This window comes from Heloderma suspectum, chromosome 1 (genome assembly GCF_057233095.1).
Source record: "Heloderma suspectum isolate Gila_16-S chromosome 1, 16-S_ref, whole genome shotgun sequence".
NCBI classification, from domain to species: Eukaryota; Metazoa; Chordata; class Lepidosauria; order Squamata; family Helodermatidae; genus Heloderma; species Heloderma suspectum.
In genome coordinates this window covers 34,399,564-34,414,855 of record NC_139458.1, presented here as the reverse complement: position 1 = coordinate 34,414,855, position 15,292 = coordinate 34,399,564, and the positions used below count along the sequence as shown (strand labels likewise).

At 45.4% G+C, this 15,292-nt stretch overlaps 1 protein-coding gene across 2 annotated transcripts in view; it reads left to right on the top strand.

The window, feature by feature from the left end:
- RIN3 (Ras and Rab interactor 3) overlaps positions 1–14,958 on the top strand; it is a 127,528-nt gene extending 112,570 nt beyond the window's left edge. For both annotated transcript variants that reach the window (XM_084840483.1, XM_084840493.1), the window contains exons 9-10: positions 7,638–7,801; positions 11,281–14,958. In XM_084840483.1, coding sequence (XP_084696609.1) covers positions 7,638–7,801; positions 11,281–11,589 — 473 coding nt within the window. In that variant the 3' untranslated portion in view covers positions 11,590–14,958. The remainder of the gene's footprint in view (positions 1–7,637; positions 7,802–11,280) is intronic.
- The last annotated feature ends 334 nt before the right edge of the window (positions 14,959–15,292 follow it).

Sequence of the window (15,292 nt, the reverse complement as noted above, 5' to 3'; positions counted from 1 at the left end):
TTGCAGAATTTGTCTCCCAACAAATATCGGGGAAATTGAAGTCCCCCATTACTTCAATTTAATTGATTGAAGTCCCCCATCATGCTTCCTTGAAACATTGGCTATTTGCTTTTCAAAAGTTTCATCCTTGTCTTCTCCTTGACTGGGTGGCCGGTAGTATACTCCGACCACCAGGTTCCTTTTATTCTTTGTTCCATTTATTTTGATCCAGATGCTCTCGATGGGGCTACCAAGCTCATCCTCCTGTATTTCTGTGCAGAGATATGTATTTTTCATGTATAGTGCAACCCCACCTCCCTTTCTGTCCCTCCTGTTCTTTTTGAACAAGTTATATCCTTCAATTGCTGTATTCCAGTCATGAGAGTCATCCTACCAAGTCTCAGTTATACCTATCAAGTCATAATTTCCCTCCTGTATTAAGAGTTCAAGTTCATTCTGTTTGTTTCCCATACTCTGGGCATTAGTATATAGACATCGAAGACCACGTACTTCATAGTCTGGCTTTCTTCCTATATGTGTCTGAAGACGATTATTGGGCGCTATCAGAGCTGTTCTCTCCGTTGTAGTGCATGAGCCTTTGTCCATTGTTACCCCCAACATTACATCTCCCTTCCCCGTAGGATTCAGTTTAAAGCCCTCCTGATGAATTTCTTCATGCTGTGGCCAAACACATTCTTCCCATCCTTTGTGAGGTGCAACCTGTCCCTTGCCAACAGCCTATCTTCCAGGAAGTATAGGCCGTGGTCCCAGAATCCAAATCTCTCTCGTCAGCACCACCTTCATAGCCAGTCATTCACCCGGAGTATTTTTTTTCATTCCCTTTCTAGCCCTCTTCTAACTACTGGAAGGATGGATGAGAAAACTATCTGGGCCCCAAAGTACTTGAGTTTCCTTCCCAAAGCTTCAAAGTCTGATGTGATTTCTTCGTAGCTCCGCTTGGCGGTATCATTTGTTCCCACATGGATGATAAGAAAGGGATACCTGTCAGTGGGCTTTATGAGTGCAGTCACGCCTCTAATCCATCCTCCTGGGAGACAACATACCTGGCGAGTCCACGGGTCTTCGTGACATACTTGGGTCTTGATCCCACGCAGCAAGGAGTCTCCCACTACTACCACTCTTCTCTTCTTGTTGTTGTAGGCCTGGGTTTCATCGCCTCTGTTTGACTGACTTTCAGCCTCTTGCTCGCTCTCATGCAGGTTCCCCTGTGATTCTTCCTCTGCAGGCTGTCCTCCAGTCTCATCCGCAAGTACCTGGAATTGGTTCCACAGCTCCACTGCTTCCACTGGTGCAGAGTGGCGTCTAGTTCTTCTTCTCCTGTCACTCTTTTCCAAGGAGTATCCTCTACTCCATTTTTCTTCACCTCAGCATTTCCCACTGCCTCATCTTGCTGTTGCTTCTGGAAGCTTCTGGTCTTCCCTTTGCTGCTGTAGTTCCCCCATTCTGTCCAAGAACTCTTCGTGTTCTCTTATTCCCCGGAGGGTCGACAGTCGCCGCTCCAGTCCACTTACTTTTTCTTGCAGCAGCGTGATCATCTTGCACTTGTTGCAGGTATAGGCCATGTTGTTCTCAGGCACGAAAACAAACATTGCACACACCTTGCAGGTCACCACCACTGGAGAGTCCTGTCCTTCCATTGCCTCTTTTCCCTTCTTGTGTCTAGCTTTGTGATTGTTCTAGACTAGCCTGTGCCTGCTCCTCTACTCAGTAGAGGTTCAAAGCAGAGTCCCACTGGTGTGGAAGTGTGTGTTACAAGACAAATAAATGAAAAAAGTTAGTTAAAAAATAAAATAAAATGAAATGAAAAAATGAAAAAAAATGTTAGGGGCCTCCCCCTTGACCTCGCCTGGCCAACTCCTGTTTGCTCCCCCTGATTGCTCGCTCTGGTCGCTCGCTGTCTGGGAGCTTGCTTGCTTCTGTAGTCCCTGGACCAGCTGGAGCAGCTTGCTCTGCTCTGCTCTGCTCTGCTTAGCTGGGAGGCGGGAAACAGACTGAAGCTTCCCGCCCACTCAGCTGCTGGGAGTACTCAGGCCACACACACCCAATTCAGTTGGAGCTCTCAGAAGCTCCTGGTGAGCTCACAGCCACTCAGAAGGATAAAGGACAGCCCCCTGGGCTTCCTGCAGCCCACTTACCTCTTAGCCTCTGTCTCCTTTGTCTCCTTTGTCTCTTCTACCACTGCAACTCCCCTGGCCAACTCCTGTTTGCTCCCCCTGTTTGCTCGCTCTGGTCGCTCGCTCTCTGGGAGCTTGCTTGCTTCTGTAGTCCCTGGCCCAGCTGGAGCAGCTTGCTCTGCTCTTCTCTGCTCTGCTCAGCTGGGAGGCGGGAAACAGACTGAAGCTTCCCGCCCACTCAGCTGCTGGGAGTACTCAGGCCACACACCCCCAATTCAGCTGGAGCTCTCAGAAGCACCTGGTGAGCTCACAGCCACTCAGAAGGATAAAGGGCAGCCCCCTGGGCTTCCTGCAGCCCACTTACCTCTTAGCCTCTGTCTCCTTTGTCTCCTTTGTCTCTTCTACCACTGCAACTTCCCTGGCCAACTCCTGTTTGCTCCCCCTGTTTGCTCGCTCTGGTCGCTCGCTCTCTGGGAGCTTGCTTGCTTCTGTAGTCCCTGGCCCAGCTGGAGCAGTTTGCTCTGCTCTGCTCTGCTTAGCTGGGAGGCGGGAAACAGACTCATTTGTTAATGTTTACGCAAGATGTCAGTCCTAATAAAGGTATTGCCCAACCGTGGATTTTGGATTTTTTTCCTCATGGACCAATACAGCTAACTTTAGGTTGTTGTTTTTTTTACAAGATTCTTTGTTTTGTTCACTGCAACAGACTAACACTAAGGGAGTGTTTCCACCAGTGATTTACTCCGAGCTGGCTGCGTGTTGAGGTCGTTAGGGATACATGACGTCGTGGCCATCCAGCAGCCACCCCGGAGCTTATCAGAGAAAACCTGGATTTCCTGAGACTGTTTACAGTCCGATTCTTTTCCTCAAGCTGGTTTCTCCCTGGTATAGTTGCTGTGTGCCCTAACCCCTGCATTTAGCTCAGGTATGCTAGTCCTGCCCAGGGGTGTGCCTTTCACCGTGACCCCGGTCAAGCAGTGTTTCCTCCCATTGTGCTGAATGAGGCTTGCCCTCTCAATGACCACAGAAATAACAGAGAAGCCCCTCAATTGACATGGCACATGTTAAAGTCCATTCCTTAAGTGCGATTAAGCACAACCTCGAGGCTCCGATTCATTGCTTTAGGAAGTAACTACTTCACAGCTCCTTTATAGAGATCCTGTGCATTAAAATGGGGGCTGGTTTCCTTCTCTTTCCCACAACAAACCCACTAGTGTCTGCTCAGAAGTAACTCCCATTGTGCTGAATGAGGCTTGCCTTGGAATGCCCACATCAGAACTTACAGAGATTCCCCCTCAACTGAAATGGCACACGTTAAAGCCCAATTCCTTAAGTGCAATTAAGTGCGATCTCGAGGCTCCGATTCATTGCCTTAGGAAGTATGTTCTTCACAGCTTGGTTATAGATATCCTGTGGGTTACAATGGGGGCTGGTTTCTGTATTTTTTTTACTCCTGTCTTTCGCATAACAAACCCATTAGTGTCTCCTCAGAAGTAACTCCCACTGTGGTCAATGAGGTCCTGCAGGTTAAAATAGGTCCTGGTTTCCATCTTTGTGTTCTCTCCCCCACCCCCCGTCTTTCCCAGCACAAGCATATGTGTGTCCATGTGGAAGTATACATGTGTCTACTGTGCTCAGTGAGGCTTGCTCCTGAAATGCAGGTGCATCTGGACTTTTAGGTGAAAGGTGAAGCGGGGGAGAGGGGAAGCCTCTCTTATTGGTTGACCAGCCCCTGCCAATCAGATGATGTTCACTCCAATCCCCCCCACCACCAGGAAGTATGTTCTGAGAAGTGATTTTTACTAGTTCGGAGAACCTGCTTGTGGAGCCCTGCATGGACCAAAGTGCAGCAAAGCTGATACCTTTTTAAAAATCCAGTACTCCTTCATTTGCTTCTTCTTCCATTGTCATGGAAATACAGCCTAAGTGATTCTCTCAACCCCTCCACTTCTGTGTTTTAAAGGCAGGTCATTCTGCTAAAATATTGGGCTCTACTAAAATGTCAGCCAAACTATAGCAAGCTGGTAGTGAGTAATAAGATGGGGGTGTAGGATTCCTCAAAAAGGGACAGAGGTAGAGAAGATATTGTCAGTTGAAGGGAAGGTCTTGAAAGGGAATGGGATTCCCACTGAAACCAGTGGGAGGAAATTGGGGTCGTGGGGGGAGAACCCCCAGAGAACTCTCCAGGAAAACTACCCCCACACCTCCTGCTCTGGCCAGTGCAAGCAAGCAGGGCTTTAGCAGTGGTGGATTATCCACCACTTCACTTTCCCACCACCAGCAATACTTAGAATTGCTATGCTTGTCGTTTGATCAGAAATACTTGCTCAGTTGAGGACGTGCTCCTGATTAATCAGGAAGTAGATTTTTTTGAAATGGCTATTTTTTTTTTCTGACAAGAAGTTACAAAACTCATGGGTGACAAGGGGTCACCTTAGAAGAGCCTTTCCCAACCTTGGGTCCCCAGATGTTGTTGGACTGCAACTGCCATAATCTCTGATTGTTGGCCATGCTGGCTGGGGATGATGGAAATTGTAGTCCAATAAAATCTGGGGGCCCAAGGCAGAGAAAGAATCCTCTAAGAGCAATTCCGTCTTCTCTCTTAAAAAGGAGGGAACGCCTCTTCTAAGATGACTGCTGCTGCAACATGTGGTTAACCATAATGAAATAATGCTTTCCTTCAGAAATACTGTTTTCTTCATATGCAGCTGCAGAATTGAGTCATTCCTCAGTCAGTTAATTAAATGGGTTAATTTAATCAACCAAATAGTTCACAGTGAATTGACTTCAATTCGTTTAATCAGATGACAGCTTTAATACAAATCTAACTATCCAAGTATGAACAAAAAATAGAATTCAAGAAGTGAAAAATCTAAATATTGCAGATAATGGAAGAAGCCTGAAGGTGACACCTGTGCAACATACAAAACTACAGTTCCCAGCTAAAACCATTCAAATGTATCATCAGTGATCTACAGCTCATCCTGGCTCATGACACTTCCCTCCCACAGGCCTTGTGGGTTTCTAATATTGCTTTTTTCTAATATTGCTTTTTTCTAATATGTTGTTTCTAATATTGTGAATAGGCAGCTCCCCAATCTAAAACAGCTCCTCACTAGCAACCAAAGGCCACGTAAAAAGGATACAAAGGGTAGTATCCAATGTTAGTCCTATGTAGAGTACACCCATTCATTTCAACAGATCTGCTCCATGTAGGAATAACACTGGATACTATGCAAACACAGGGACTAGATCCTGCAACAAACCCAGATGCCAGCTCTGTCCCCCTCTTTACTCTGGAAATAGTATTACCTTCTGGAAATAGTCACAACGCTGAGTTATTTTTTTGTTTATTTGTTACATTAATGTCCCACCTTTCCTTAAAGGAGCCCAAGGCGATGTACGCATAATCCTCCTCCTTTCCATCTTATGCTCACAACAACCCTGTGAGGTAGATTAGGCTGAGAGTCAGTGACAGTTACATCAGCCTTCCCCAACCTTCATCATCAGCTCCATCCAGCATAGCCAATGGCCAGGAATGCTGGGAGTTGTGTTGTTGTCCAAAACATCTGGCGGGCACCAGGTTGGGGAAGGCTGATGTACTCAACCTTGTGGCTATGTTTGTGTGTTCCACAGGTGCCATCTGCTGGCCAGTTCCATTATCTACACTATTTAGATTTTTCTTTTTCGAATCTGAAGAATTGGGTGCCAGTTGGCATCTGAAGGGTTCTAGACATGCATAATCAAGCTTCCCTTTAGAGATCCAGGTTGCCCTTTCTTTCCCACTCCCACATAAACCTAGCATGATACCTGGCACACAGCAACACGTTTCTCTACCCCAGCCAAAATAATATCACTTCCCCCTACCTGTTGTTCTGTATCAGTCTTCCCCAACCAGGGGTGTGTTTCCACGAGCAATTTACTCCAAACTGGCTGCATGTGGAGGTCATTAGGGATACATGACATCATGGCCATCCAGCAGCCGCCCTGGAGTTTATCGCGGAAAAACTGGTTCTTCTGACACTGGTTATAGTCTGACTTTTCCTCTTTACTTCAGCTTGGTTACGGTCCTGTTGGGGTTCCATCACTTGCACTTGCATCAGTATCATAGTCCTGCCCGTGGGGGGTGGGGTGTCACTCACCTGCCTGTGACCTCACTGACCCAACTCTTTCCCTCCCTGTTTTCTGGAACTTTCACCGCCATTTTGAAGCAGGATGCTGAGGGACCAACTTTTAAAACAACTTTGAAAATTAAGCGCTAGATCACTAGTGCGTATAAGCGTGCTATCGTGGGCAAGCAAGTACTCCCACTACAACTTGAAAATCAGGTTTATCTCAGGTCGCTTCCCCAGAACTACATGTGGGGAGGATCCACAGCTAATATTCCTTTGTGTCCCTTGGACCTGGAAAACAATGCCACAAGCATCACAGTCCAATTTTTGTATTACATGCTAAGGCGCTATCTCATTATAATACTATTGCGCAGTTCTTCCATCAATATGCATACCCTCTATGTCAGTCTCTTGCTATCACTCAATCACGCAATAGCACTAACACGCATTTGTGCTATCATGTGATAGCGCAAACACGCAATAGTGCACTTTAGGGAACAAGCCTCATTGACTACAACAGGAGTTAGCAGGAACCCGATAATGCGGGTGCGATAGTGCATTAGTTCAAGGGTTCCTGCTAACTCCTGTTGTAGTCAATGAGGCTTGTTCCTGAAAGTGCACTATCGCATGATAGCATATTTATTCAGGGGGGCCTGCTATTGCGGAAGCCTGGTACTTAGAGGGAAAGGGAAAAAATGGGTGGAATCGGGCATAGGTCCAAGAAGTCTACTCAGAAGTAACTCCCATTGTGGTCAATGAAGCTTGTTCCCAAGATTGCCATTAAGGGGAGTAGAGCCTGGAGGGGTGAGTCTCTCTTATTGGTTGAACAGCCCCTGCCAGTCTGATGACGTTCATTTCCAATCCCCCCACCCCACCCAGAAATATGTTTCTGTCAGCAACTTACAACGGTGCGGTGCAATCCTTCGTGAAGCCCTGTGCGGAGCCATGCTGATTTCATGAAAAATCCATTATTCTTTCATTTGCTTCACCCTTCCATTGTCATGGAAACATGGTCCTGGTGTCCTCCAGATGTTTTGGACTACAACTCCCATCAGCCCCAGCCAGCATGGTCAACTGTAGTCCAGTTTATCTGGAGATTGCCAGGTTGGGCAAGGCTGTTCTATATTTTCACCGCCTGTCCCATTCAAATTACTTTGGGTTGGATCAAGACTGATGCTGGGCTGGCTGAAGCAGAGTTCCCCACCCCCTCCTCCTCGTAGCAGCCCCCTCCAGACCCCCCAAATCCTATACAAAGCGGGGGACTGACTAAGCTGACTATGTTTCCATTGCAAGGGTCAGCCACTATTCAACAATGTTAAAAGATGAGATAAGGAGGTCAGGCATTACGATACACTGCCTGAAGTGGTATAGAATCAAGAAAAGTTGGCTTACGCTTCTTAATTTGTCATAGGGTCTTATTATTTAATCACTACTTATGGGGCAGTAGAGCTGATCAAGAGCTACGACAAGATCACTGTCACCCGGCAGCTAAGCACCGAGGTTCAAGACTCCATCCACCGCTGGGAGAGACGGAGGACGCTTAACAAAGCCCGAGCGTCGCGGTCGTCAGTTCAGGTTAGACGACAGAGGGAGCGCTCTCTTTCACTGTATTGATTTCTTTTCGCTTATTTTATTTAAAAGATGTATCGCCCTAAAAGATGTATATATTCCTCAGCTTCAAAGGCAGTTTACAAAAAGAATCAAGAACAAGATGGGTTGCATAGATAATATATAGTGAATAACATCAGGGTTTGTTAAAAATGATGCGGAGAAAACGATAATGATTTTGGTGCCAGGTGAGCCACCATTGAGAAAGCTCTTCCTCTGGTTGCCGCCTGCCTTACCTTGGATGGAGGGGGCACCTTGGGGAGAGTTTCCAAAGATGGCTTCAGTCAGGGGTGTTGAACCACTTTCAGCCAGAGGGCTAAATTCAGTTTCAGAGAAGCATTCAAGAGCTGCATTCCAGAGGACCGAAGGCATATGGGGCAAGGCCAAAATACCAGAAATAAACATGCATAAGATTGCACCCTGTCTAAACATGCATAGGATTGCACCCGTAGCTCTTTAGTGTTCCCTGTCTTTTCACTGAAAGAGATCTGAATGTTGCCAGATCCTCAGGTCAAGTACCTTTGGGGGAGATATTGAGTGTCTCTACATGAAACATTTATCGTGCACTCATGATGGTTCACTCATGAAAGTTCGTGGGTCCTTTTCACGATGTCGTCAACCACCAATGCCTCTCCCGGGAATCTGCCATTTTATAAAACCCGGAAAGTGCTGTAATAAATCGGAACCACGCAATAAAACAACATCTGCTATCAATATAAATGAAACATTTGGGAAGGAAACCAGCAAAAACAAGGGGGAGGGGAGCACATGCATTGTGCTGATTACTAAACCCGCAAAGACACCGGAAGACAAAGCCCGGTAATGGTGCGGGATTTTTGCTAAATGTGGAGAAGCCCACTGAAGGAACTGTGACATCGCTTACCAATTTAATAAGCAATGGCTACTATTTATTGCGTGGTGCTGTTGTGAGGCGGAAGGAGCGGGGCGGTATCCCATCTTATTTTAACTTGTTGGTTCTATTTTATTATTTTGTAAGCTGCCCTAGGAGTCTGTGGCTGAAGAATATATCATGGTCTCACTGTGAGTGCTTTGCTTTGGGCTGGGTGTTCAAACCCTTAAACTGTGGATTCTGCAGGAGACAGACCAGGATTAACAATTTAAGGTCGCAATCCTATGCATGTTTAGACAGAAAAAAGTCCTACAATTCCCAACATGCTGGCTGGGGAATGCTGGGAATTGTAGGACTTTTTTCTGCCTAAGTATGCATAGGATTGCGACCTTATGGATTTAATTCGTGAGAAAAAGGAAAACCAATAAATATCAAACTAAGTTTGTTGCTGACTCCAGTATTAGTTACGATATGAATTTCTGTTGTTGTTGTTGGTGTTGGTGGTGGTGTTTTTACTCTTTTTGCACAGAACATGCAAAACAGGAGATCTCATCTCCTAGACCAGGAGCGGGCAACCTTTTTGGTCCTGCATCGTGTGGCAGCTTATACACACGTGCACACAAACTCTTCCCCTCACCACCCACATCTTAGCATGCTGCAATAGGGAAGTTTAAACCTCCCCTTCCTGCCCTCTGAGCTGGCATTGCTGGGGGAGTGAGAGGTTAACGCCTTTCCTACCCCACAGGGATTGTGACCGAGATGGCTGTTTTACAGCTGCTATTCACTATCGTCGGCTGCACAGAGAGTGGCGGAGGGCCGCCTACAGCCCACATGTTGCCCATCCCTGTCCTAGACCTGTTCCTTATCTAAGAAGCCCATTACCTTGGTTCTAGACCCACTCTGAACTGCTCTTTCCCCAGCTTTCCTCCCTCTAGGAGACTCTTTCCCTTTTACCTTAACATTCCATCGTCCCACCAATTCTCCCCTCCCATCTATGCACACTCTGACACAGTTCACTAAGAGTCGGACACGACTGAACGACTGAACAACAACAACAACAACAACAAAGAGAGAGAGAGAGAGAGAGAGAGATTTAGGGCACCATCCAATGCATGTTTAGACAGCAAAAAGTCCTACAACTTCCAGCGTGCCCCAGCAAGCAATGGTGGCTGGGGCATGCTGGGAGTTGTAGGACTTTTTTTGCTGTCTAAACAGGCATAGGGTTGTGCCCTTAAGCTTCAAAGGATTTTATGATTTCCTGACCTTCAACCACATGGTGGCAGCAAAGATAACTTTTTCCTCACATAAAACAAGCTCTTTCTACACTGATCGTTTTCACCAGAGCAAGAAAAACAGCCTTGGGTGAAGCACTTTTGTTACTTTGTTATTATGTATTACTCATATGGCACCATCAATGCAGATGGTGCTTTAAGTAATAACTTAAGCCAAAGACGGGTCTTGGCCCTGGCCTTCTATTGTGCCTTTCCCTTACAATCTAAAGGGAGAGATACAATAGAAGGAGAGGAGGGGAAGGGGGATGTGCGGTATTGATGATGGTGATGAATTATTATTATACACAAGATGGCTTCCAAAAAATGTTAGACTAGGAGCTTTTCTTCACGAGGCATTTTTGTGTGTGTTCATCATTCCCTACTCATGGTTGTTTACAGGTTCTTTACACGACATCATGACCCTCCAGTTTTGCTTCTGTTTTAAACAGCATTTTCACCACATTTTCTTCAAGCAGGGAAAATGCAGTATTACTTAAACAAAGCAAAAAACCCAACAACACTATTTCCACTTGTGTATTTGTGCTATTCTCAATTAATATGAACTTGAGCACGCTCGGGAGAGAGCGGAGGACAGGAAGGCCTGGCGTGCTATGGTCCATGGGGCCACGAAGAGTCAGAGACTGAACAACAACAATTTGTGCTATTCTGCTATACCACAATGCCACCTAGAGGTTATGTAGTGGAAAAGCAGGAAAGGAAATGCTCTTTGTGTAGTGCTTGGATCTCAATTCTGTGACAAAACCAAAAGTAGATAGAGTAGATAACAGCATCATGTAGAAAAGCTGTAGCTGGAGTACTCAGAGAATCATAGAGTTGGAAAGGACTCCAAAGGTCATCTAGTACAACGCTCTGCCAACACAGAACATCTGCTGCTACAGCATCTCTAGTGGCTGTCCAGCCACTGCATAGAAACCTCTGACAAAGGAGAATCCACCACAATCCAAGGTAGTCTGTTCCAGTTTTAATAGCTTGTACCATCAGGATGTTCTTCATGATGTTTAGTTGAAATCCCAGTTGATGTAATTTGAACCCATTGGTTCAGGTTCTACTCTCTGGAGAAATAGAAAACAAATTTGCTCCATCATCTATGTGACAGCTCTTCAAATATTTGAAGACAGCTATCATATCACTTCTTCCATCACCTCTTCTCTAGTCTCAATGTACCCAACCCCTTCAAGCTTTTTCCTCCTAAGATGTGGTCTCCAGGCCCTTCACCAACATTGTCACCTTTATTGTGCATTGAAAGTGCCTTGCTGAATATTCCTAATACCTATTAATATTATAATTCATGCTCCTGTTTCCAGGATTTCATTGCCATCTCCTTTATGGAAGCCGATGCCAAAACAAGGACACTTGCCTACCGGACTGACTCGACAACCCATCAGCTGAATCAACAGTGTGCTGAGAAGTTTGAAGTCTCGGAGCCTCAGAACTATGGACTGTTTGTTCATGTCGATGACAAGACCATGCAACTCGATGAAGATGCCCTCCCTCATCGCATCAAATCCCACCTCCTGAACAAGGAACCCAAGCCAATGTTCCACTTTATTTATAAGCCAACAGGAGGTGAAGAGACACCGGTCGCCATTATCAAGGAGCCAGATATTTTATAACAGCAATGTTGCTCTCTTGTAGCAGGCTCATCTCAAAGGGTCGGGATGTTTCTTCTTTCAAAGCATTCTGATCTCTACCAGTAGTGGAAGGACTCTGAAATGCACCTTCTGATGTGGAGACGGCACTTGCAATCTTCCACTGGAGGCATTCTCTCAACAGAATTCATTTGCAACCTTAAACGAAATATTCCAAAGGAAGTTGTCTGGCGGGGCGGGGGGATGGGACACTTTGAATAACTTAGAAACTCAAATCATGAGCAAATGATGTAGCCTTAGTACTTGTTGTCCTGGTGCAAAGTAGTTAGGCCTGAGGTTATGGGCACCATGGCGACATCTTAGGCTGTGTAGCACCGAATCCACAGTATTATCAGAGACGGTTCAAGACATTTTGGTGCAGGGGCAGAAAATCCAAAAGACCCTCCCAATGGTAGTAAACAAGTTGATAATAAACAAAACCAGGGTGCACAACCTATCTAATCCCTAGGGCAGTGTCCGCTGCCAGCAGGGGGCCAGGGGACCGCACGTGTGCAATGCGCGCATGTGTGCGCACACACACAAGATCGTTGCTAAATAATTCACAATGTCTTTGATGACACTCCAATGTTTTCCACTTGAGATGGAAACTGACTCTGGATATTATCAAAGTTATATGCTTTGGCATAAAACTTCAGAGTCTAGTTAGACATGAAAAGAGACACAGAGCTGCTGCCGCTCCCTGTTTCATTCCTTTTCTTCTTTATCACATCTACTTGAACACAACATGTGAAAGGATGACCTTGTGCTGTGCCGTGCATTGCCCCACCTTTGCCTCACATAGTTGGTTTTTGGGGACAGAGGAATGTTCCCTGAGACATTACAGAAAACAGCCATGGAACTGGTGCATGCGCAGACATGGGAATTTTCATGCTGTTGAAGACACAAATCAGAATCAAGAATAAGATCAGAATCAAGAATTTCTTAAAAATCCATTTCAAATCTTCCCCAAGGTCTCTTCCCATAATCCTTTGCAAGTATCACAACTAACAGTTTAACACAGGGTAGGCAACCAGGTCCACTCCAGATGTTTTAAATGGTAACTTTGGAGGTTATGGGAGCTTTGGTCCAAAACATCTGGAGGGCACCAAGTTGGGGAAGACTGGTATGAATGAGACTGACCCAGGCAGAAATATAGGAAGGGAATGGAGTATATTGAGAGGGGCGACAAAGCCAGGCTCCAGAGGAAGAGTCTGGGACTGAGATTCTGTGTTCTGCAAACATAAAAAGGAAACAATCAGAACTATAATGAGGAAGCTCAAGCCAAGAAAAAAATGTCTACCATGTAATACAATGTACATCTCATGAGTTGCTACCACTGAGTAAAATGGCGCATATTCTTCTGCTGTTGGTTCTCTGCACATTTCGCTGTGTGTATAGAATGTGGGTCTTAAAGCCAACCCTAGACAGCCTGGATGTTTGAAGCTAAACTCTTGCATGTCGTACAGCTCAGCACCTGATGATATTTGCAGTATATACTTATAAACACATGATGTGTACAATCATTTGGCATCAAATAATGCATCCAGGGAGTGCTGATTGGCATGGTGCATACATATGGATAAGAACATAAGAAGAGACATGCTGGATCAACCAAAGGTCCATCTAGTCCAGCATTTTGTTCACATAGTGGGCAACCAGATGCCCACAGGAAACCCACAGGCAGGACATGAGTGCAAGAGCACCCTCCCACCCATGTTCCCCAGCAACTGCTGTACATAGGCATACTGCCTCTGATACTGGAGGTAGCATATAGCCATCAGGACTAGTAGCCATCAATAGCCTTGATGGCTCCTCCATGAATTTGTCCCATTGCCTTTTAAAGCTGTCCAAATTGGTGGCCATCACTACATCTTGTGGTAGCAAATTCCATAGTTTAACTATGTCCTGTGTGAAGAAGTCCTTCCTTTTATCTGTCCTGAATCTCTCACCAATCTGCTTCATGGGATGACCCCGGGTTCCAGTATTATGAGAGAGGGAAAAATGTCTCCCTCTCTAATTAATTGCTTCCCCACCCCCCAACACACACACACACACACACAAAACTCACAACTGCTTGTGGGAGCAGAGGGACAACTCCCAGAGTTCAGCTGTGACCACTTTCATGATCTGTTAGGCATGTCATCCAGATTTTCTGAGCATCTTAATTCAGTGAATTGCTGGCTATGTCTTGCACTTCTGACACCAGCAGACAAAAAAATCTTGGTGGCAGAGGAGCAGGGAGCAGGGGGAGAAAATAAATTGCCAAATGGAATTAGTGAACTGCCATCCTTTGCAATATTGTACTGCATTCATAATTTAAAAATGTGCTATTCCTTTGCTCAACAGAGGTCTGCTGTACAGTGGATTCCAGCTTTCTAAGAGCATTAGCACATTCAGACACAGAGCGGCCAGCCAGTTCATCTTTTGGCATCTGCTCCACCATTTAAAGCAGCCTTCCCCAATCTGATGCCCTCCAGATGTTTTGGACTGCAACTCTCATAACTCCCAGCCAGTGTGGCCATGGGTCATGCTTGCTGGGAATTATGGGAATTTCAGTCCAACAGATCTGGAGGGCACCAGGTTGCGGAAGGCTGATGGACATTAATGGCCAAACCCACAGCTTCTTCCTGTTTGTTGAGAGAGGAGTGCCTTGGGAGAGCTTGAATTAGTCAATCAGTTGTTTGGTAAGGCAGCTATGCTGGACTGATGTAATTATTTTTATCAGGAAAAAGGGCCTTTTCTAACACTTAAAACATGCATCTTCTAACGAAGTGCCCTTTCTTTTCAACTTGATGTTTAGAAATATGTCATCTCTACCTTAGATACATAGGCGCATTTCATCAAATCTGTGCTGCAAAAAAAGAAGTTTCTTTAAGGCTGCAATCCTACACACAGATTTACCTGGGAGTAAATTCCACTGAACTATAAGAGGCTTACTTCTGAGTCGACATGCATAGGATTGCACTATAAATGTATTTATTTCCCTGTATTACAGTACGTATTTGAATATAGTGTCTGGTCCATGGAGGCAGCATGAAAAAAGACTTTGGAGGGCACACGTGCTCACTGCGTTACCTTCACATTGGTCCTCATAAATAAATATTGGTCAAATAAAGGAACTCAAAGGTTGCAGGATGGCCTTTGAGCAATCCCCCTTTTGTACTCAGGGCCTGGTTCCTCTAACTGTGTTGGCTGTCTCTATACCTCTTAATGATGCTGCGTTATTGTGTGATATTTTTTTTTTATAATATCAAGGCATGTTGATGAAAACAGTCATTTGGTATCATTCCTCCCAGAAGATACACCTCTGTTCTAAATAACTCAACCTTGACATTAAAATTCCATACAAAAGGCTTATATTGATCCTTAAATGTCCCTGTCACCATTTCCCCCCTGAAAATGCAGTGGTTGGTGGCCTTCCAGATGTTGGCCAGTCCATGCCAAGTTTAAAATCAAAGGGAGAGCAGCAGGGGCCTTGAAGTTCTCCATCAACAGCTCCTGGGCAGCAGACTGAGTAAGCACACAGGACAGCCGGTCAGACTCCTCCACTATGGAAAGACATGTAGTATTTCTATTTAAATTATAGTTGTTATTTCTAATTGTACACCCATACTTTTAAATGTGCATATGCAAATATAATGCAAATTGGTGTCCTCTTTTGTCCTATTTTTGGGTGATGCCTTTTCTC